Source organism: Acipenser ruthenus, chromosome 6 (assembly GCF_902713425.1).
Source record: "Acipenser ruthenus chromosome 6, fAciRut3.2 maternal haplotype, whole genome shotgun sequence".
In the NCBI taxonomy this organism is placed as follows: domain Eukaryota; kingdom Metazoa; phylum Chordata; class Actinopteri; order Acipenseriformes; family Acipenseridae; genus Acipenser; species Acipenser ruthenus.
Genome location: NC_081194.1, coordinates 80,754,810 through 80,779,680, shown reverse-complemented (window position 1 = coordinate 80,779,680; position 24,871 = coordinate 80,754,810). Strand labels below are relative to the sequence as shown.

The following is a 24,871-nucleotide window of genomic DNA, read 5'->3' as shown; positions in this document are numbered from 1 at the left end:
CTCAGAACGATTTAGCTGAAATATATTGCAAAAACTGCTTGAACATGAGAGTTTGCTTAGTACTGAGCTACAAGTTCTGCCCCATCTGGTCCCACATGGCAGTTTAAAACAGTACAATTTAAATACACCACTCCATAACAATATAAATAAATAAAAACAGGACATTAGATTCATGGGGAATATTTTATTGAAGTTTTGTTCCACAGAGGTGTTAAACAGAGATGCATATTTCTTGCACCAACCTACTGAAGTTGGAAATGTAGGCCGTTGATATTTTCTTTAAATATAACATGTGGCAGTACATTCTGTGCAATAAAACATGTTATACCACAGATGAGGGAAGGAAAAATAAATCTGTGGTAACACTATTTTTTTTATAAGTAGTTCTTAATTTAATAGAAACAACACCCAATTACATTCTGTGGGTCCCCCCTCCACCTTCCATAAAATATCTAAAAAGAGGCATGGTTCAGCAATGTGAAGTATTGTTAGGTGCCATCTTTCACTGTGGGGGTCAGGGGGAGGGATATGCAGAGCAACTTCATGGAGGGGAAAAACAAAAAGCAAGCAGAAAAATTGCACTGTGAAAATTACGAGACTGCACTGAAAATCACAGATGCAATGAAAATAAAGACACACACCACATTCTTCTATCCTGTTGTATCTTTACTGCAGAGAATAGTACTTTTACATCTTTAAAAAAAAAAAAAAAATGACAATAAAAATTACTGGGAAAAAAACAAAATCTATAACACGTTATATTTTCTTTAATCCTGTTCATTATCCACTGTTGCTTCGAGACCCTGCATGTTATACTCAAACACCTTTAATTCCAAGTGTATCTTCCTGAAGTGGGTGGCTGAGAATACTTCCTCTCAGAGTTGTCCCCCTAAAAAATACAAATTAAAACAGCAATGAAATACCAGAAACAAAATACTAGATTGTAAAACATGCAGGTAGTACACTAACCATTAGGAGGAAATCAGCTTGTGCCATATTTATACTGTGCTATTCTTGGCAGTGTTTAATGTATAGATACGTTTTTACAACATGCTCTACAATCCAGGAGATGCAGTTTTTAACCCCCCCCCCCCCCCCCCCAACCCAACACTATTAGTTTAATCTCAAAATAGAAGGGGTGGTTCTTCTCTTTTTATGCATTATGCAAAAAAAGAGTCTACTGATGTCCTGTATAAAAGAACATGATTCATACCAACTACAAAAATCCTTTTAAAAGACCAAGACTCATTTTATCAGGTTTCACAATACACATCACTTAAGGAAGGATCAATTATTTAAAAAAAAAAAAAAAAAACACACACCCTGGTTATTTTTCAGAATGGTTTCGATTCCACATTTTCTACCTAAACTAGACTAGATAAACTTGTATTGTAATTCATCAAACACTTACTTAATGCTGTTGATAAACCTATCCTGTAGGCCAAGTTAAGAAGTACATTCACAGGCTAATGAAGTTTTGTTCCCCAACTCTGTCACAACAGTAGATCTGCAACATGGAAGCTGCATTACCTGTCTTCCCCTGTGACCCCTTCCATCTTCATAGCGTTTATGGTAACTGCTGCTGCCGCCGCCGCCACTTCCTCCTCCTCCTCCTCCTCCTCCTCCTCCTCGTTGGTTTTGCTGGAAGGCAGAACCTTGTGACGGCATCACCTGGTTCCAACCCGATAAAGACTCATTACCATAATTTCTGAAATACAAAAACAAAACAAAAAAATTCACATATCTGATCATTTAACTTAAAATAAAATAAAATAAAATAAATAATTAAATCAGCATTAAGAAAAGACACAAATACTTAGTCTCGCTTATTTTGCAAAATTTGAGACTAAAATTTGAAAAGGTAATTTACTATAGTTTGAGGGATACAATTGTGACTAAAAAGGTGTACATTTAAAAAAACAAAACAAAAAAGCACTACATTTTACACAATCCAAGTGAAGTAAACGTGTGATACAGGAGAATGAGGCTTTATTTTCTAAATGTCCATACACTTCCTTGGAGGCTATTCTTTCCAGTTAATTGCAGGTTGTAAATGAATTCTTACTGCAGAGTATTTTGAATCTAGGCTAGGGGCCTTGGCTGTATTTTCCCATCCATTATTCTACTTCATATGTCAGAAGGTCTGATCTGGAAGAAACCTTTTCAAGTTCCATTGATGCAGTTTTCAATTGACCACGGTGACCTAGCAACATAAGCACTAATTGGCATGGACTGACTGGCATTTGGTGTACAGTCCAGATGGGAACAGCAATCCAACATCAATTAGAAAGCTAGGTTTTTTTACCCACATTTCTAGCAATAAAGGTATGCTTTAACAAATAAATAAAATTATATGAGCACAAAATAAAATAAAAGACAAACTTAAAGCACCAAGCTTCATACATGCCACTATCCATACCAATATTTCTCCATTAAGATGAGCAGCATTACACTAGAGGACAGCACAAATACAACACAGCTATAACTACTATGGCTTCCAGTAGATACTTGCACTATAAATTTTGTAATTTATTTGATTATATGATGTTAAATAAAATATCTAAATTATGTCTAAATCCTAAAATTCTAGGGGATGCAAACCTTTTGGCCATAGCTCTTCCTTTGCAATAAAACAAGCTAGAAAGGTTGCTAAATCCATTATAAAATATAACTATTTAAAAGCCAACAAAAAAAATAAATACATTTCAGATTAAAAACCATCTTATCCATCTGTGTATAGTTCATTGGAACGCAGTCCTAGAAGTAAGAAACCTACAGTACAAAATTGATACTACCAATACCCAGCATCTTCTGCCAACAGCTTCCAGCGGTTTTAGCATTTCAAACTGCAATGGGCTGAATTCTAAGCTTTCATCGTTAGCAAACAAACACAGTCTCCCAGGGTCAAAGTTGGACCAATCCTTGATAAGATATGCTCTGTCTTAAAAGACAAGCACACAAGATTGAAAAAAGGTGCCATGTGCATTCCTTTCTTTTTTGTGAAATTGCAGCCAAGGATCCTCCCCCAGTCACACTCTGTGTATAATGATTAACACAGAAGTGCCGCTTTTGAATACACAGCAAAAGGATACTTCGGATTGGCAAGTGCCGTGAAAGACTTTATTTTAATTAACATATTGCTACATAATTGCAAAAAATAAGAAAAAAATACTAAAAGATTCTTTGCTCTTAACATACCATGGGCAACAATTAATGTTCTACTGCAAAATATTACTACTACTACCATCCATTACTACTAAGTTAACTTACATTTGTGCAATGACATTTCAAAGGGTTATACAACTCAAAAAGCAATTAACAGAATTCTATGAAATAAAATGTTCTAGTTTGCCTTATTTTAGCAATAAGGGGTACACCAATACTAAAAAAATAAAATATAAATAACACACACATGCATCCCTCATTATGAAACCATGTCACATTCCTTCCCATTGCCTGCCACTATAGGGCTGCACATTCTGTAATCCTCCTCTGAGTTCCTTATGCATTTAATGAAGTTCAGCAGTAAGTAGTTAAAGAAACTGTTCTCAGTTTCACTAATAACTACTGACCTAGAGTGACACTGACCCACAATAGGCTTGCTGGGCCTCAAAAGTTGTACCAAAAGAAGCTGATTAGTACTTCAAGAGGTTTGAAGCAAGAATCAATGGCGGGTCTGTACTAATGCGGTGGTTCCAGTACGGAAGGGATAAAAGGTAGAACACCATTAGTTATGCCTCATTAAGCTGTGCGAAGCTGCTTAAAAGAAATTTGTTTAGCCTGCCCAAAATCTAATACAGATCTAAGCCCTAGGCCTTCATTTCTTGGGTTAGTGAAAAGCTTCAATAAAAGAAAAGGCCAAGGAACTGGAAAAGCATCACCGCATTTTGCTGACTGGATAATTTAAAAGGAAACTCTTAAAACCTGGGGGATGTTTACCATCATACTGGTCACACAGACACAGAAATGATGCACCCTCCCACACCCTCCAACTACGAGCAGCACTGACATTAGTTTGTCTGGACAAAAACAAATATTTATTGGTTTTCAATTCAATTGTTAGGTTCTAAAAGTTGACTTAAGTGAGATGAGTGTATAAACACCACAACTAAATGACATGCGTACTTTCCCAATTGTGAAAGGAAAGTGATTAACCTCTCCTACCTGGGATATTGTTGATTATATCCAGGAGAAGGGCCAAGCAAAGAGCTCTGCTGCGATCTTGAATCTGAAAAGGAGGAGAAAAAGAGAGAAAACATTTAAAACATGCAAGTGACTGACCAATGTTATTATTACTGATGTTACAGTACTTAATGCAAGTAAAGATTTGAAAGTCTATTACATTCTAAAGAAAGTTTAAACATGCTTCCGTGTTAACTTTTCCCTAAATGTTAATTTTACCCTGCAGAGCAAGGCACATTTCTTTCTTTTCAAAGCACATTTTTACTACCATTTTGAAGTACTTTTTCAAGACAGTTTACTGTCAGGACACAGACTGTGGTAAAGACCACCCACTTCTTGTCATTCGTAATACCAGTTTGTTTATCAACAACCACAATAATCTTACAAAAGGAATTACAATTCGATGTGTGTTATTCTTCTTAACAGGCAAACAGTGTAGTTTACAACAAAAACTAGCCAATAGATCCCTGGTCAACGAAACACAAAAGGACACACCATGTAAGCTGAAATCCTTTCTTTCTTTGACGTGTGATTATCTTTAACAAGCTTATGTGTTCATTAGACCTAATTAAAACAGCTGGTTCCAGACACAGGCCAATGGGAGGGGGTGAAAGAAAGCATTGACATTTCCACACAGGGTACCAGGTCCCTGAAAACAGAAGTGAACTTCATTTAAACATTCTGCTAAAGGGTTTGTTAAAAAAGAAAAAAAAAACAAGGGAGTCATAAGACACATCCTGGCGCAGCTGTGATAACCACATATCACAAACGTAACTTCATCAGTAAGTCAGAAGACTTATTTATATTTAAGTCCAGCCACACAAGGTTTGGTTTTATGGTATCTAAATCCAATCCATTTATAAAAAAAACCACGACAATTCATTAAACTTAATTGGAAAAAAATAAAATAAAATCCTGGAAAACAGGTCGGTAATAAAATCTACAGCTGATGGACCACACATTATGATTGTTACTCCAATGGCAGATATACATTGACGAAAATACTATTTTATTTGCAGTACAAGACTGGTAATGAATTTTAAATCAAATCAGCAGCTGCCACTATGCCCAATGAATGCACACAGAATTGTTAAAAAAAAAAAAAGAATAGTTACTTAAAAAAAAAAAAAAAAAAAAAAAAAAGATCTAGTGCATATTCTGTCAAGGGAATAACCTTAGGATTTGTATGTTGCATATGTTTAAAAGTGTCAAGTGGAAGTGTATTTGTAGCCAACAGCTATTAACCCATATTGCTGCGCAACACCTCTGCCCAGTGAGGCTATGATTACCAGCCTTCCATCAACAGGATTTACAGTACTTTATAAATTTGATCTCCACAAATTGATTTTCACCAGCCATTAGTTAGGTCCCCAATGGGTTAGGATAATAGTGCTTTCTTAATGGTTTACAGTGGCTTTTGGAGTTGGTAGTTAGCATGATTTAGAGCTACATCTTGTTAATTTAGAATGAGTCAAAAACATCTAGCCTATCATTCTAATTCTTTAATATTTTCCTTGATGCTTAAGGAGAAAAAAGCAAACTGTTTTTACAAGTATTCTACTAAAGCACTGATGACAATTAAGTTAAGAACTTACAATACCAGTGAATTGTAATCAGAAGTACTAAACTGCAGAAAATGGAGCAGGCAATTACTGTACTTTTCAGGACTATAAGGCCATAAATTAAAATCTCCAACAACTTCTCAAGTGACAACTCATCTAATCAGTAGGACAAATCAAGGAGAAGCCTTAGTGTTTACTGATTGCACTAATCAAAAATCGGCTTTCAAAACACAGCTAATTGGCAAGTTTGCCACCGAAATGAAAGGCAGACACGCATCATATATAGTATTCCGATTCGCAGAAACCAAATATCCTATTTGCATTAAGTACCACCAGAACACACTTGACTCACAAGTTATCCGCAACCAGACAATTATTCATCAACTGCAAATTGGCACATCAATGTCAAATCAGAGACCTGCTGGAAACACCCAATACAGGGACTCAAAGACGGCAGCCTTTGATTGACCGCATTGCCCTTCCAGAAGAGTACATTACCATACTAGACTCCCTACATGAGTCCTTTGACTCAGTAAAGATATATGCCAGGCTTCATAGCTATTGTGTGTGCGTGTGTATAAAGAGAGGAGAAGGTAGTTCAAATCATATTTACATGGCAGAGAGGGTGGTAGCTGGCCCCCCCTTCCTTGGTTATAAGCTCCAAGTGGTGGAGCACTGCTGTAGACAACGCCTCTTTGTCTGTCTCTGGACATATTGTGGCTAAAGGGGGTGGGGGTGGGGGGGTTGGAGGAGGGGGAAAACTAAATTATACATTATATCCTCCTGCATTGACACAAATATTGAAACAGCACAGAATACTAATCACTGCAATATACACACACAAGTGCCAGGACACATTTTCAAACTAATACTGCTTGAACTGTGTTCCCAAGCAAAAAGAAGAACCATGGTTGTTTTTGTTCCTAAACCAGGGTTGATTATTGTACAATGGACATCACACAAAAATTAACAAATGTTTAAGTGATGGTTGAAACAAATGCATTCTACCGTTTTACTACCTAGAAAATTATTTACAGTACTATGGGGCTTGGAATATTGGTTTAAAAAAATATTTAAAAACAATGTTTAACCTAGAACTAACTTTCACCATCATCATTGTTGTTCCTGTAATCAATGCATTTTTATGCAACTTGCATGGGTTTGTAAACTGAAGATATCTGCTGATTACAAGCCACTGATGTCATACTGTTGAGAATCAATTCTCAATACTGGGTTAAGTAACAAAGCTGCTCAGGGAAAACATACTGAATGGCATTCAGTTCTGCTATGGAGAAGTTGATCAGGGTAAACAGAAAAAAGCATAGTTGCTCAGAATTCTCACCCTGTACAGCTCAGTTACTTATGCCCCTCCCCCTCCAATGTTCCAGTAAATACAATTTCAATCGGTACATCACAATCCACTTTTGTGAATGGCAGTAGTGGATCCTCTGTTACAAGGTACAGTGTTACTGGTCTCAATACATAACCGTGTAAGCAATGACATTATGACTGGAGTGCCACTTACCCCAATGCCCTAAATGCTGATTGATCCATGTGGACCTGCTGCCTGTGTGGATTGAAGCCAAGCTGGGGCCTCCAGGAACCCCTGCCGGACCTCTCCCAGTCACCAGGTTTCAGCACTTTTGGAGGCAGTCTAAAAAGGGGGAGGAGAGTAGAAAAATGGAAATGTGGTAAGACAGTTTTATAATATTGGCTTTCTTAATAAAAAAAAAGCACACACCAGAAAAAAGCAAATAAATATATAAGCAAGACTAGGGTGCGGATTGTATTGCCCGTTTTCCCTCTCAGACCCTTTACTTACTAAATATCTTGTTATCCTTGAATAGATTAATCAAAAAAAAAAAAAATCAATTTAATGAGCAAGACGAAGTAGAATGGAACCCCGAAATGTACTCCTCTTCCTAGGAAGAGGGATGAGGAGTTTGTTACCAGATAACTACTTGCTTATAACTTAGTGGTGGGAAATAACCAAACAAATTATTTTTTAAATGTATCCGAACACAAAAACAAAATGTCCGTCAGAAATGAGAAATGCGTATCACAATGAGTTTTGCATTGCACCGATATACTGCACCACCTTGCCAGAATTTGCACAACAGTTAAACTAGCAAAGTAATAATTGCTTCATCTGTGCAATCAAAGGTAAAACATTTAAATGTTAAGCGTCCACCAGAAGTGAAATCATTGAAAGAAAATAGAAATCCGCATCACAACGTGTTCTGTCTAGCGCCGATTCACCGTGTTACCAGGAGTTGCACGACCGTTTCAATAATGGCAAATGGAAAAAGGGTTCAGTCAGAAGTGAGGGATTTCTTTAAAAAACAAAATGCTGCAGAATGTAAACTCTGCACAAAGCAACCTGGTTATCGTGGTGGTCCACCAGTTTGTGTGGGCATGTGAAACAGCTGCGTGCTGCACACAGAGAACCAGATAACGGCCAGAAGACCATCGCCGACTGCAAAAAAACAAACTCCGCCAACACAATAACGCAAGGATGAAACAACAAGCAAGGTAATTAGCTTCCTGTACAGGAAATGAGTCCACTCAGTATTGTTGAAGACAAACCTTTTGTTGAACTGCTGTGTTACCTTGAACCCTTGAACCAGAGTACAAGGTGCCATGTCGCAAGAGTCCAAACTGGAAAATGTGACACTTCTTACTCTGGCAATAGATACCTGGACAAGTGTAGCAAACAAGTCATACATGACTAACTTGCCACTACATAGACGGTGAGTGGAACTTACAAACTAAACTTCTAGCTACAAAATTGATTGCAGAGAGCCACACTGCTGTGAATCTACATCAACACCTAGAGGATACTGTCACTGATTTTGCGATCCCCTCTCAAATAGTTGCAGTATTTACAGAGAACGCCACCAATATGTTGTTCATGACAGAAAAAATGGGCTTAAGTGCTGGGAGGTTCAATTCGCGAAAGGTCTGGCAGTAAAGGAGATTGACCGTATTATTTGTGCATCGAGAAAGTTGGTTGGCCACTTAATTGTCCCCAATGGAGAATGATACACGGTATCTCAGCAGTGAATGATACACGGTATCTCAGCAGTGAATGATACACGGTATCTCAGCAGTGAATGATACACGGTATCTCAGCAGTGAATGATACACGGTATCTCAGCAGTGAATGATACACGGTATCTCAGCAGTGAATGATACACGGTATCTCAGCAGTGAATGCACTCTTATGCTTTCAGCAGTTTACCTGTCATCACAAACTTGGTTGACAAACAAAAACCAGCAACAAGTGATTCAACTGCTGTTAGTCAAACAAAAACCAGCAACAAGTGATTCAACTGCTGTTAGTCAAACAAAAACCAGCAACAAGTGATTCAACTGCTGTTAGTCAAACAAAAACCAGCAACAAGTGATTCAACTGCTGTTAGTCAAACAAAAACCGTGATCAAAACTGAACTGGAGAATTGTTTCTTAAAACGATTTGTACAAGTGCCAACAGATGCTCTTGATCCCTGATTTAAAATGCTTAAGTTTCTTTCAGATATGCAAAAAAACAACAAGTCAAGAGAGAAATGGAGTCCAGATTAGGATGCGCGCACACAACCTAGAACTGCCAAATACTGCTCTAGCTGGGGTCTCGGGTGCCATTTTAGATTTGGAAAGCGAGACAGAAGATCGGTTTCTGTCTGATACTGATGCACTGACCAGCAAGTTTGTGCTTTTTTCAGTATTTTAACATGTATATATATATATATATATATATATATATATATATATATATATATATATATATATATATATATATATATAGAGTGCCTTGCAAAAGTATTCAGATATTTCAGTTTTTTTTTTTTCTTAAAAATATTTCCCAACATAAAACCAATGTCACCTTACAATAATTGATTTTGAGTTTCAGTGTTTTAAAATAAAATATCAAACAGAGCAAAATTTAAATGTACCATTTGAGAATTGGTCAGGGGTCTGAATACTTTTGCAAGGCTCTGTGTATGTGTGTCTAATAATATATATATATATATATATATATATATATATATATATATATATATATATATATATATATATATATATATATATATATATATATATATATATATATATATATATAATATTATACACATATACACACACAGTGTATATATATATATATATATATATATATATATATATATATATATATATATATATATATATATATAAAGACATAAAATAAAAAGATGAAAATACAAATTAAAAATAAATTAAACCCTGCTTCCTGGATGGTTCTAAAACATCAATCTCCTTCACAACAATTTCAATTTAAACATGCAAGCTTTCACATGGTTGCGGCTGTCATCTGGTATGATTAGGTTTTCAAGGGAGTTTGAAAAGTGTCATGTATTTAAACCACCTTTGCTCAATTTTTTCAAGTTTGTTAACCTGCTTAAAGGAAAGCTGTTCATAGGCTGCAGTATTACTCAAATACAGCTGCCATTCATGCACAGAAGGGGCATTGGCAGACCTCCACCCCTCCACTAGAAGTTTCCTCCCAGTCAAGAGGGCAGTCTGAATCCAGTCTGCATCCTGAGTAGGAAGATGTTCCAGTCTAGAAGGATCCCCGAGAATATAAAGTCTTGGGCAGAAAGGAATACTCGCCTGAACAACATCTTGCAAAATGTCATGGACCCCAGCACAAAAAGCTTGAATCCGTGGGCAAGCCCACACAGCATGCACTAGAGTCTCCACCTCTGCTAGGCACTTCCAACAGTCTGGGGAGTCCTTTACACCCAGCCTATGTAACCTGGCGGGGGTCCAGGAGAAGCTGTGTCAGATCTTAAACGTTACAAGCCTGGTTCGCAACTCCCTTGACATTATTTTTATACTTATTAGGACATTAGCCCATTCCTCTTCAGTAAAGGATATATTTAAATCTTTCTCCCAGACTGATTGTAATGCCAAACTATATGTATTTCACTTTTGTAGAAGCACAGCACAATAGAAAGAAGCTTCATGCCCCTTGCTGAATCTCTCAAAGATCCTGGACGGGGTCTCCATGTGTCTAGGTGGATTAGAGGTCGAGCCAAATACTTTGCACAGCATGTCTTTAATTTGTAGATATTTCCAAAAATGGGATTGTGGTAAACCAAATTGATCTTTAATTATTTCAAATTATTTTATTATATTGTTTTCGTATAAATCTCCCAGGACACGTATGTCTTTCCACAAAAAGGGGGGATTTACCAATACATAACATGGGGTTCATCCAGATCCCTGCTGAGTCTATCAAATATTTGTCCTACCCTCCTCCATACCTGTTGAGCGCAAGATAAAATTGGATGAGTCTGACCTAGCGGAGATAGCCTACTAACAATAGAATTAAGCAGGGGGAGGAAGCCAGTGGCAAACCTCTTAATATTAAACCAAGGAGGTACCCCCTCCAGGGGAGTGGACCATTGTGCTATGTGTCGCAGCACAAATGCATAGTGGTAGAATATTAATTTAGGAATGCCCAACCCTCCATTATCTACAGGCCCCTGCAGTTTTTTCAAGTAGAGTCTGGGGTGTTTCCCATTCCACAAAAATTGGTTACATAGTTATCGAATTAATTGGTTCCATAGTTTTCGGATGAACATCGACTTCTAATAAACCCCACTTGATCAGTGTGAATCAGTTTTGTCATGATTTTATCCAGAAAAAAATTGATAAAAATGTTCCCATCGTTATTAATTAAACTAATGGGTCTGTAGCTTGAACAGTGAGATGGGTCTTTGTCTTTAAGAATGAGCGCGATGAGTGCCTGCGACAGAGTGGATGGCAGGGAGTTCCCTGTATATGATTCCCTGAACATATCCAATAATAAGGGAGCCAATTCTGTTTTATAAGTTTTGTAAAATTCCCCTATGAAACCATCTAAACCCGGGGCTTTGTTTGAGGGTAAACTCCCAATTGCTTCCACTACCTCTTATAATGTTATAGGAGCATCCAAGAGCTCTTTATCATGGTCCTCTAGCCTGGGCAAGTTTAGGTTGCTAAAAAAGGATTCCATTACAGACTTATATGCAGTTACTTCAGAGGAGTATAGAAACAAATAAAATTCTTTAAAAGCCTTGTTAATGTCACGTGACCCAGTCATAAGACTTCCTTCCTGAGATCTCACTGCTGCTGCCTCTCCGTGTTTGATATAACAAGCTAGTAATCGTCCTGCCTTATCCCCCTCCTCAAAATACTTTTGTTTGACCCTAAATAAAGTAAATTCAGCTTTTTGTCAGAAAACAATTATATTCGTATTTTAACTTTGTTAATTTCCTCAAATTATCTGGGGACATATTTTGTTTAAAGGCTACTTTCAGCACATTGCAGATCTTTTTCAATTTCTAATGGTTTAACTGCAGCAGCTCTCTTTTTCCGTGCAGAGTACTGGATAACAGAGCCCCTCAGAAAAGCCTTCATTGCTTCCCAGGTTACTCGAGCAGAGGGGGAAAAGGATACATTTGTTTCTATGTAAAGATCAATTTGAGCTTTGAGAGCATTCCTAAATTCTTCTTCTTGTAACAGACTGGAATTAAACCGCCACCTTGGTGATTTGTCTGGTTTTATAAAGGGAAACAATTGAAGAGAGACCTGAGCATGATCCGAGACAGCAATATTCCCAATTGTACACGAGAGTGTGGAATTAAAGATTCTGGTATTAGAAAAAAATCAGTTCTAGAAAATACATTATGAGGGGAAAGAATAAAATGTGTAGTCTCTTTCTTTTGGATTTTGTAAGCGCCAAATATCTACCAGACCTAAACCATTGCATATACCCTGCAATACTCAATGACCTAGACACACAGCAAGCTGATGGGGAACTACGATCCAAAACTGGATCCAGCACCTGATTAAAGTCCCCGCCCGCTATAATTGGATATTGACCCAAATCACTTAGCTTGGTTTCAAGATCTTCAAAAATAGCAGGATTATCACCATTTGGAGCATAAATATTTGCTAGAATGATTTTGTGGCCCTGTATCTCAGCTAGGGCAGCAGTGTGGAGTAGTGGTTAGGGCTCTGGACTCTTGACCGGAGGGTTGTGGGTTCAATCCCTGGTGGGGGACACTGCTGCTGTACCCTTGAGCAAGGTACTTTACCTAGATTGCTCCAGTAAAAACCCAACTGTATAAATGGGTAATTGTATGTAAAAATAATGTGTAGTAAAAGCATAATAATAATGTAATTATATGTAAAAATAATGTGTGATATCTTGTAACAATTGTAAGTCACCCTGGATAAGGGCGTCAGCTAAGAAATAAATAAATAGGTCTTTTATTTCTTTAATAAACTTAAACTGCAGCTTTTTCTTAATTAAAATTGCAACCCCTAGGCCACTGCCTACACTAAAATATACCTGTTTAACCCAGTCCCTGGATAACTTTTTTGCCTCACCTTCCAATAAATGTGTCTCCTGTAAAAATGCCACGTCACATTTTAATGTCTTAAGGTTGGACAGTACTTTTTTCCTCTTAATGGGGTGGTTCAAGCCCTTCACATTCCACGAGGTCAGACCCAGTCCACTATCCTTTAAGTTAGAGGCTTGCATAAATTGAGAGGTAATAGGAAAGTAGATCTCTGAAACATGAGCAGGATAATCCCAACCACACCAGTCAACCAAAGCAGGAAAAAAAAAGAAAAGAAAAAAACACACAATCAACTAAATTAGCAACTATGCGGTCCGTGATTCTCCAGGTGAGATCCACCACTCAGACCACGCTCCCACATTCCCAATGCAGACATATGCGCTCAAAGCAGCAGACGCAAAATAGTTTTCATATTAATCTAACCCGATATTAACGCCCCCATTAGAATCCGCAAATCTTTTTTTTTTTTTTTTTTTTTTAACTGATTAGGATTTTTCAGTCGCTAAATCAGTGACTAATCATTGTGGATGTGAGTAACTGTAACCACTGAACATATTTGACATGACTGTCGATGCAAAAACCCAACCCCCACTTATCTCCAACTAAATACAACCACCCCTGAATAATGTTATTAGACCCGAGTCTATTTTAGACAGTTAGCGCATTTGCAAAATTGCTGGTATCCAATACCCGCTCCTCTCCGTTCCTGACCCCAATTTCTTATTGTATAGCATTTATATTTCAAACCATTAATAGAAGAATGTTACACAAAGATGATCTCAAGCAGTTGATGGAGGACCCTGCTTAAAATATACATTGAGCGATATTATTTGATGCAATACAGGTATGAAACTACCTGAAATTGTAAATGATAAAAAAAAAATAGTAAAAATAAAGGCGGTGACAACCACACAAATTAACAATAGTAACGTGAGATTTCTCGTTGGTAGCAAAACATCTGTTTTTTGTTGGTTAAAAGAAACACGCTATAGAAAGGTTAATCAGAAGTGTCCTACATACTGCATTCAGTAATATATAGCGTCCTCAGCTGGCTACACACTCTAGTATGTCCAAAGGAAAAAAAAAAAAGGGAACCCATCCCTATTTGTTACTATATAATCTTAGTCATTTTAGCAAATAAAGTGTCACACATATTTTTAAAGAAACAACAAACAAAGCAAAAATGCAGGGAGCTTACCCAGTACATCCATTACTAGACTGCGAGGTCGGTGGGAGCAAACCAGAACACCAGACATAAAAGTTTGTCTGTATAAATTCAAATTATTTTCAGATTAAGGAGCGCACATACTGCATAGCTCTGACGGGGTCTTTAAAGCGTCGGGAATCCACTTCTGTGTCAATCTTCAGTACAGCTGGCTATAGAAGGGCGAATTTGTACTCATGTAGTAGTTGTTGTGCTCATGTAGTAGTTTCTTGGTTGGAAGAAATCGTCGCCGTTTTTCTTGCAAGGCTCTTGACAAATTGGGAAAGACTAATATTCGATGCCCTCTCTAACGAATCTCTCCTTTCTTTCTGGCGGCCCTTAGGATTAATTCCTGGTCTTGGAAACGTAGAAATCTTGCAATAACAGGCCTTGGGCGCTGGTCTGGCGCAGGTCGTGGTCCCGGGGAGCGATGTGCTCGATCCATTTCCAGTTCACTGTAGTCTTTCCCAAGATCCAGAATAGTAGGAATATTTATCCTTAAGAAATTAATCATATCTTCTGCCTCAACACCCTCTGGAAATCCAACAAAGCAAATATTGTTACGTCTATTTCTATTCTCAATGTCATCAATTTTAAGGCGGAGGGCTTCCAGATCCGACTGAGATGCAGGTGGATTGGCCTTGATTTCCTCGCGGGTTTCCTCCTGCATTTCTATCCTGCTTTCGACCCCCTGCACTCGTGTCATTATATCAGACAGTTTCCCCTCTACTGCCGCAACAGAGGCTTTAATAGCGTTTAAACTGCTCAGATCCTCCGAGATGTTTTTCAGTAGTGTGTATATATTCGCAATGTCTTTAGCAACAATGTTGGGGTCAGACTGACCTGGTGAAGTGGAAGCCGCGTCGCCATCTTGTTCCAGTTCAGATTCAGGAGGTTGAACGGCACTTTTAGGTTTAGCTGTTTTTTTCCTTGTAGCCGCAGTCTGATTGTTTTGCTTATCAGTCATCATGTCAGAGGGGTTTTAGACGTCTTCAAGAGCTGTTTTTTTATTTTTACAGTCGTCTATTAGGATGATTTTTGATATGGGAGCGCAGAGCTCGAGAGTTAGGCAGCCATCTTCTCAGCTACGTCACGTGACTCGTCACAGGTTTGTGCTTCTTAAAACTATGGGCCTAAACTCAAAATTCAGCTCAACCCAACAAAACTAACCTGAGGACTTGCTTTTATTGTGCCTTTGCAATGGTTTAAGCCTGTACATTTACTTTTTTTTCAAGTCACCTATTTACTATAACTTGGTCTCTGGAAGTGTAGAATTGTATTTTATTAGTAACGTTTTGGCTTTATCTTTATTGGGCCTTTGCCACGGTTTGGGCCTATGTTTTATAACATAGGTTTCGTGTTCAGCGCTCTGGAAGTGTCGATACAAAAAGCGATTTAAAATTTAAAAGTGGTGGCAGATTACTCCTTATTAATCTTTAATTGATTGCTCCTGAATATGTACATTTGTCAGAATGAGCTGGTTGCAAACACTGGTGCAGTGGGTGGACATGTCTGCACAAATGATATGCAAGGGGTCAGGATATCACCAACTCCTACTCACGACCCCACTGGCTACAGCAGTGGGAAAACTACAGCAAAGTATATTATAGGCTATCCACTCAGGAAGCAGTGAAAAAGTAGCAGTGCTTGTAAATGTATTTTGAGCAGACAGGCTAGGGCAGTATGCAATGACTCTGCATATCAATTATATACATATTAAAATTGCCTTACTTTTTATGTTTTACAGCCTCCAATTGATGCCAGCATAAACCTCCAATGTGTTACTCTGCCATTGATTGGAGTTCTCAAACTTCGTAGTGCACAGCCACTGGTACTCAAATATGTTTATTTAAAACTCCCACCCCGAGGTCAAACAGAACCAACAAAATGCACTCACTTCGCTCCAGGAAGAAGAAGTGCTTTGAAAACAAATCCCTCTTGGAATTGCGGGTCCTTGAATCTTATGCTGGAAAGAAAGAATACCTCTTATGTCCAACATACCACTGCATAAACCTTTTAAACACAAGCCGGTATTGTTTAATTTACTGATAGCCTGCTACGGTTTACCAATGTCTTCTTTGCCAGGCTCTGAAATTATTGTCAGACTAACTTTCTAGGTTTTCTTTCTGTTCCTGCAATTCCCTATTACTCAATTAAGACAAACCATTCAGAAAAGATAAAAGCTTGGATTTACATATATGCAGTTTTCCATTGGACAACATTAAGCAATTACTCCTGTTCCCTCCTCACACCCCCCTCCCTTACAGAAACTGGTCGATCGGGTTTCCTTATTTAAGCTTTATATGTGAAGAGTTACACAAAGACTTACTTTCCTAAAGTTTTAAAAGTAACATTCAAGATGAGCATACAGTCCTTACCTAATTACACTGTTACGAGTAATATCCTTCAACATTGGAACAGGAGACTTGACTGTCCTGTAAGAAATAATACTGGTATTTTTTTATATGTTCACATACACTGTTGTCAATTAGCCATTTTAATTCAAAGATATGGTGTTTAAGTTCACTTAATCTTTGATATAGCAGAGAGACAGATGCAGAATTGGTCGCACAAAATTAGCCTAATTCGTGCATAAAAATGTAAAAGTACAGATATAATGCAAACATTTATTCCCCAAAGCAATGACATTTTCTAAGACATGTCTTACTTATCTGGAAGAATTGCATACTCATCCAAATCAAGAGCACCCTTGATGCCATGACACAGTTCAGGAGGTATGTCTACACTCTAGAGGGGGGAAGAAACAAAGTTTATTGGTTTGTTTTTTAAAAATCATGCAAAATAAATAAATAAATAAATAAATACGCACACACAGACAGACAGACATAGATATAGATATGTACACACACACACCTTTATATAAATGAACAGATTCTGATATCAGCATGCCCTCTAGATATCAATGTTGAAAAGTTTACCTCTGTGGTATTAGCCCTGTACAGCTCCCTCATGAAGTCACACAGTGGATGGTGTTTTCCAACAAACAATATATCGCTTCCAAGACTGTTCCTTTTAACTGTAAATAAAAGGAAATGGCAGTGACCATATTATAGTGAAGGCCTAACTGCGTGAAAAGCTTTTCCCTCCCACCTGTTTTGCGCAAATTGATGACTAGCCACTGACTGTATACCTCAAGGTTGCTTTATAACATTCAGCTTGTATCATCTCAAGTCCTTTCACTGTAAAGACTTAAAACGTGTTCAAGGATGCAGTCTGTTTTTTCAATGTTATTATTCCATTACTTCTTGCATCAAGCATCATTCAAAATGTATAGTCATTCAATCACCCACCAAGCAAAGGGAATTATTGTGTTACAGGGAATCAATATCCAGCATACAGCTGGCTCTCTCAAGATTCATCCAAGAATGGAAGACAGGCACATTAAATACTGAAAAGTTTAATGGATTGCAGAGTCCACGGAATGGATTATAATACTAACTTTCATCAGGAGAGAGGTCTGGGTAGACCTCTTCCAAAGCAGCCCTCAGGCGACGCTCATCAACGAAGGGCAACAGAGCAACACCTTTAAAACAAAACACACACCAAGTCAAACAGTTGCAAGTAACAGGAACTTACAGAATTTATAAAGAAAAGTTCAATAGAACAGCATGGAGCTGCTGGATTGACTTGCATACAGCCATCTGAAACTCTGCCTAATTCAGGGAATGCAATGAAATGCTGAAAGGGGACACTGAAGAGATGATTGTCATCAAATACTTGCAGTCAATTCCTGAATACCTCTCAAATGTACTTTGAAGTAAGCACATTTAAAAAAACTGAAGGAGAAAAAGACTACTGTAATGAAATACCATCAAGGAAAAAAAAAAATCTAATTCAATGTAATTTACTGCAAGAAAAACAAAAAGCTAGAAATGACTTACTGAATCATAATTCAAACTTCATATGCAAACTATTGAGATAGCTAACCCCTTTACTGGTTCCCTCAGCAAAGAAAGCATGTGCCATTTAGTATTTGTATTACTGGAATAAATCACACTAGCCCAGGAGTGAGTTCACAATGCATACCAAAAACCTTCACATTGAAAGCATTCTAATGTCAATTTAAAAGATGAGGAGGAAGGGCTTTAGACTCACCTTGCCAGGCATATTTCTTTCCATTCAAGTCAATAGCAAAGTCATCGGGGTAGAAGTCAATAATAGAGGAGTTCTGTGGAAATCGATTATACAGAAGTATGATCAGAACAGCAGAGAAGTAGCTTTGAAAAGGTTACGCAGATGCTGCATGCAACTTTCAGCTTTTTATTGCAATGCATGCCTAATTAGTAGAAAGCCATTTCACTTGAAGTGAATGTTACACACCACTAAATATGCTCAGGACCAGTTAGTTTTGTGTGCATTTGAACATGAACAAAGCCCAGAAAACATTCGATTCACTTACAGGCTCAGTCATAAGCGCCTGCCACGAAACAGGCAAGAAGTTCCCACTGGCAGCTGGAAATACACTCATTAACTGTTCCAAAGGTTTAAACTAGGGAGAAACACACACACACACACACACACACACATTATATTAAAGATACATACAAATATAAAGCCCTATACAATACTAAACATTCGTTTATAGTAAATCGGCTACATATTTATTTTTTGCATTCATTATGAAAAACAGCATTAAAAAGAATAGTGTACAATGCATCTATATACTAGAACTTACCGGTTTTGTGCCAGGCTCAAATTCTGTAAACATGCCCTTAATATCTTTAAAGTCAGAGGCAAATGGAGCATAATGGAAAGGAAAATACCACTTCCATGAAGCACATCCCTATAAAAAAATATAACAAAGTTTTATGTGCAATATCATGTTTATATTATGATGTAAATCAACATTCCACTTCCTGAAGAGACCCTCAACTGCTTGATAATGGTGATATGAAATGTGTTTTACATATCTATCTATATATATATATATATATATATATATATATATATATATATCTATATCTATATATCTATATACAGTACCAGTCAAAAGTTTGAGTACACCTGCTTGAAACCAGGTTTTTCATGATTATCTGTGCTTTTAACTGTATAAACTTGCCTATAAACACTTAATATTTCATTATATGATATGTGTACTTATATAAGCCGATAATCATTAGTGAATTGCATTCAAAAATTTTATTTTTAAATGAAAATGTAAATCTTGTCAATTTCAATGAAATGGTCACCCAAAGCAAAGGGATTTCAGTCTGAAGCCCAAGTCAGTGAAAAGTCTGAAATGTGTATAACACGGTGTTAGAACACTGGCCTAAGTATAAAAGTGTCTTTGTTAGATGTTCTCCGAGTTAACTAGCATGTTACCTAATTAACCTTTTGTCACCAATTATTGTTAACAGTTGAGGGTCCATGATTACTATAAAATATAGGTAGCATAGGCACAAGTTTGTCATTCCTGAAAGTAAGGGAGCAGAAAATGGCAAAATACGCTCAGTTAAGCAAAGAAAAAAAAGACAGTCTGTAATTACTTTAAGAAATGAAGGTCAATCTTTAAGACAAATCGTAAGAACTTTGCAAGTGTCTGTAATTGCTGTGGCCAAGACCATCAAATGATTTGAAGAAACTGGCACTCATGAGGACCAAACAAGGTCAGGCAGGCCAAGGATGACCTCAGAATCAGAGAACAAGTTCATTCGAGTCACAAGTCTGCGAAACCGGCGATTAACTGCCCCTGAAATACAAGCTCAGCTAAATGCCACTTTAAGTACAGATGTTTCAACATCAACTGTTCAGAAGAGATTGCGTGAAGCTGGCCTAACTGGAAGAATTGCTGCAAAGAAACCATTGTTAAGAGTGCAGAATAAGAGGAAGAGACTTGCCTGGTCCAAAAAACACAGAAACTGGACGTTTGAGGAGTGGAAGTCGGTCTTATGGACCGATGAGTCAAAATTTGAAATATTTGGGTCCAACCGCCGAGTATTTGTAAGACGCAGAGAGGGTGAGCACATGAGTTCTGCATGTGTGGTTCCCACTGTCAAGCATGGAGGAGGCAGTGACGTGGTCTGGGGTTGTTTTGCTGGTGACAGAGTTGGTGATCTTTAAGTCCATGGCAAGCTCAACCAGCATGGCTATCATAGCATACTTCAGAGGCATGCCATTCCATCAGGATTACAGATAGTTGGGCAGTTCTTGATTCTTCAGCAAGATAATGACCCGAAACACACCTCAAAGTTGTGCAAGAACTATATGGCGAATAAGGAAAGTGAAGGACAACTCAATCTAATGACCTGGCCTGCCCAGTCTCCAGACCTCAATCCCATAGAACTTGTATGGGACGAACTGGACAGAAGAGTCAAAGCAAAGCTACCCACAAGTGCCCTACATCTCTGGGAATTGCTGCAGAAGAGCTGGGAAGACATGTCGGATGATTTCCTACTGAAACTTGTTAACCGAATGCCTCGTGTTTGTGCGGCTGTTATTAAGGTAAAGGGTGGCTATTTTGAAGAATCCAAGATTTAGAGACAATTTTCAATTTTCTTGAACATTGCTTTGATACTCCTTATGTTTTGTATATTGTAACATGTGTTTTCATTTTCAAGTATTTACAGAAACATATACGACATAAATCATTGTCAATTATGAAAAAATCCTAGTTTCCAGCAAGTGTACTCAAACTTTTGACTGGTACTGTATATCTACATCTATCTATCTATCTATCTATATAGACACAAACACACACACACACACACAATCCATTTTAAAGTATTCTACAGAAGTTTATGTACAACATTGGTCTCTAAGTTGAAACCTGGAATATAAAAAACACTGGCCTAAATAAGCAATTTTTGCAGCAGAACAATATTTGCATACTTAACATGTGAATGGTAAACACAGGACTGTGTCGCAGCCTTGTGTTCAGAATGAACATTTCCCCAACTAATGCAATGGATTAACTTTATTCCCCTGGTGCGGAGAATTTAGCATGCTTTGCTCTTAGAGCATGACGCTGGTTAATAATCAGTTTCACAATATGTTTTGGTTAATCTCATATTACTGTTAACATCTCAATTAACACATTTAATTCAGAGAGATTACTTAAATGTTGCTTTTGACTACACAAACAATGTTCCTTTAGCAGACAGAAGATACCATTTAAAATCCCATCCAACCCTGCCCCAAGGCAGAGTAAGAACACAAACTGAATTACTCGATACAAAAAATAGGGACAGTCAATTCTCATTAAAACAAACTGATTACAAGAATTCCCCGATACTACGAATTTGAGATATTCCCTACCAAACGTAGTCACTTATAAGTAGTCATTTATGTATATGGATTTCCTGCTAGTGAGAATTATTTTGGAGCCCCCCTTCAGGGAAGAAATGTACTGTATTTAGTGCTGCTTTGGGACTATTGAACCTATGATGTATTTCAACGCCTTCCCATAAAGAAGCACAGAAACATGCACTATTCTTGCAGTCAAAAGTGGAGGTGTTGAAAGCGGTGGATAATGCACCACAGTACAAGAAAAAAAGATGTTGCTGCAGATTTCGACATTACCACAAACAGTTTGCCAACCATTCTGAAATTGGGGTACAGGAATCCAGGCCTATGAGCAGCTGTGGGTGCAAGCAGTAAGCATGTCCGATTTGGTCAATATCTGATGTTGAGGACGCATTGAATTTTTAAAAATGCCAGTGACCAGAACGGGACACACACGTTTCACGTGCCGTTAATTTGCAATGTAGATTTTAAAAGTTCACTTTAAAAAATGGACAGTACTTCTAATTCGGGCTGTCAATTAAATCGCAGTTAAATGCAATTAACGCATACACTTTTTGGGAGATTCATTTTATTAACACACGTTAAATCCCACCATTTTAGTGCATGCCAGGACTGAAAGAGTGTTGTCAGTTCCGAAAGAGTACTCTCTTAGAAATTCAGGATCGTTGCAAACCCATGAATCAAGCCAAGTACGATACTATAACCAGTGCTGTTGGATCGTTACCGACTGCAGACCCGTTAACATTGTTTTATTTCAATAACCACATTTATTTTAAAAACTATATTATTTACAATTATGAAGCATACAGTGCCTTGCGAAAGTATTCGGCCCCCTTGAACTTTGCGACCTTTTGCCACATTTGAGGCTTCAAACATAAAGATATGAAACTGTAATTTTTTGTGAAGAATCAACAACAAGTGGGACACAATCATGAAGTGGAACGAAATTTATTGGATATTTCAAACTTTTTTAACAAATAAAAAACTGAAAAATTGGGCGTGCAAAATTATTCAGCCCCCTTAAGTTAATACTTTGTAGCGCCACCTTTTGCTGCGATTACAGCTGTAAGTCGCTTGGGGTATGTCTCTATCAGTTTTGCACATCGAGAGACTGAAATTTTTGCCCATTCCTCCTTGCAAAACAGCTCGAGCTCAGTGAGGTTGGATGGAGAGCATTTGTGAACAGCAGTTTTCAGTTCTTTCCACAGATCACAGTTCATCCAGAGTGATCATGGGCCTCTTGGCTGCATCTCTGATCAGTCTTCTCCTTGTATGAGCTGAAAGTTTAGAGGGACGGCCAGGTCTTGGTAGATTTGCAGTGGTCTGATACTCCTTCCATTTCAATATTATCGCTTGCACAGTGCTCCTTGGGATGTTTAAAGCTTGGGAAATCTTTTTGTATCCAAATCCGGCTTTAAACTTCTCCACAACAGTATCTCAGACCTGCCTGGTGTGTTCCTTGTTCTTCATGATGCTCTCTGCGCTTTAAACGGACCTCTGAGACTATCACAGTGCAGGTGCATTTATACGGAGACTTGATTACACACAGGTGGATTCTATTTATTATCATTAGTCATTTAGGTCAACATTGGATCATTCAGAGATCCTCACTGAACTTCTGGAGAGAGTTTGCTGCACTGAAAGTAAAGGGGCTGAATAATTTTGCACGCCCAATTTTTCATTATTATTATTATTATTATTATTATTAATAATAGCAGCATCAGTAATAAAACAAACAAATGAGATGGATGCAGTAATTGTTTCAATTAAATATGCGATTCAGATTAACTGAGATGAAGTTATAAGCCCTACTTATAACAGGGGTGTGCAATTTTTGAAAACAGCTTGTTATCCAAGGGACAAAATGCTAGTAAAATCAACTTGCCCCTTCCCTGTCGCACGAAACACACATAAACGTTGAATATAACTTGTAGGATTCTGGTTTTATTTAACAGTGAACACAATCAAATCAATTAGTGATTAATAGGGGTGGTGGATCTAGCCTTGTAGCTTGACGGGTTCACTAAATTCTTCAAGATACACAAAAGGTTCTGTGACCTGACCTCACCTCAACAAATGTGTAACATACTTTAATGAAATGTTCCTTTCAGTGCAGTTTGGAATACATTTTCTAGTAAATCTAAGTAACATACCAAGAGTACAACTATAATAAGCAATACTTTGGAGTATTTCAAATATAAAAATGCTTCTACCTGTTTTTTTTCCCTCTTTCTCTATAAGCTGAATCCAATTCCTGGTGTACATGTTTTAGTTTGTTGCATCACAGATATGAAATCATTGCCATATATTACTGCTGCTTTGTGGATTTTTCTTGACGTTTTCAGATTTTTAAAGAACTTGTGTATAACCTGTCAAGTTTCTCTGCATTTTTTTTACTGTTTTTCTACCAAAATGCACGCAATGGTTTACAGAAGACACCATCAAACTGTGGAAAGACAAAATATATGTTTTTTTCTTTTCTTTATTTCTATTATTTATTTTTTTGTGTGTACAGCATTTTACAGCCATTTTTCCTCATCTAACATGGTTCCTGGTTTTCACACACTGATTTGTTTTTTTGGGGGGATGGCAACATTCTTTCACTGCACTACTCTCACTGAAAAATAAATACATTAATTAAATTAATTAATTCATTCATTCATTCATTCATTCATTCACACACACACATTGCCATGAGATTGTCTGTTTTTAAAAAAAATATTGTACAGATAATCTCTAATGTCAATTTTCATGTTGTAATAAGTTTCACAAAATCCAAGTCCAGTAAATAACTAATATAGCCTCCTGTTTAAATTAGTAAAAAAAAAAATGTAAATATGGTAAATAGCAAACTAGGTTAGCAACACTGAACTCAAACAGTAAACTTTACGGGTTTTTTTTGTTTTGTTAAAACATCCCAACAAGTACACTTGACCACGAAGTGTTATAAAATTACACAACACTATTTTTTCTAATCCGCCAATATCAGTGACTATGGCATTTTTTTTGGTTGTAACTTTACTAGAGTTTCTGCATTTAAATGTCAGGTTCATGCATTAAGAAAGCAACATCACTTATTTGCTCATTTACAAAAAACGTAATAATAATAATATCTTCAGTTTAAAAGATGAGCCTGTGCCTTGACAGAGGCGCTCACTCTCAACTTCCGCAATTCAGTTTTCAGAAACTTGCGTGACTTTCTAGCAACACAGCGAACATAGCAAAAATACATAAATAAAAACTACTTGTCCGACGGGCAAAGTATCACGGAA

The 24,871-nt window shown here is 37.4% G+C and overlaps 1 protein-coding gene across 2 annotated transcripts in view; it reads right to left on the bottom strand.

Annotated features, from left to right (window-relative positions):
• Positions 1–169: 169 nt before the first annotated feature.
• The window catches only part of LOC117410974 (5'-3' exoribonuclease 2-like), a 44,212-nt gene continuing 19,510 nt past the window's right edge, over positions 170–24,871 (bottom strand). The window contains exons 18-30 of one of the 2 annotated variants that reach the window (XM_059025887.1): positions 19,033–19,140; positions 18,757–18,846; positions 18,453–18,525; positions 17,797–17,880; positions 17,276–17,373; positions 17,005–17,084; positions 16,715–16,771; positions 16,234–16,302; positions 7,270–7,398; positions 6,358–6,464; positions 4,165–4,228; positions 1,531–1,708; positions 170–889 (exon numbers count right to left, since the gene is read on the bottom strand). In XM_059025887.1, the coding sequence (XP_058881870.1) occupies positions 827–889; positions 1,531–1,708; positions 4,165–4,228; positions 6,358–6,464; positions 7,270–7,398; positions 16,234–16,302; positions 16,715–16,771; positions 17,005–17,084; positions 17,276–17,373; positions 17,797–17,880; positions 18,453–18,525; positions 18,757–18,846; positions 19,033–19,140 (1,200 nt within the window). In that variant the 3' untranslated portion in view covers positions 170–826. Of the gene's footprint in view, positions 890–1,530; positions 1,709–4,164; positions 4,229–6,357; positions 6,465–7,269; positions 7,399–16,233; positions 16,303–16,714; positions 16,772–17,004; positions 17,085–17,275; positions 17,374–17,796; positions 17,881–18,452; positions 18,526–18,756; positions 18,847–19,032; positions 19,141–24,871 lie in introns of those variants that run through there. The other variant, XM_059025888.1, reaches the window with a different exon arrangement.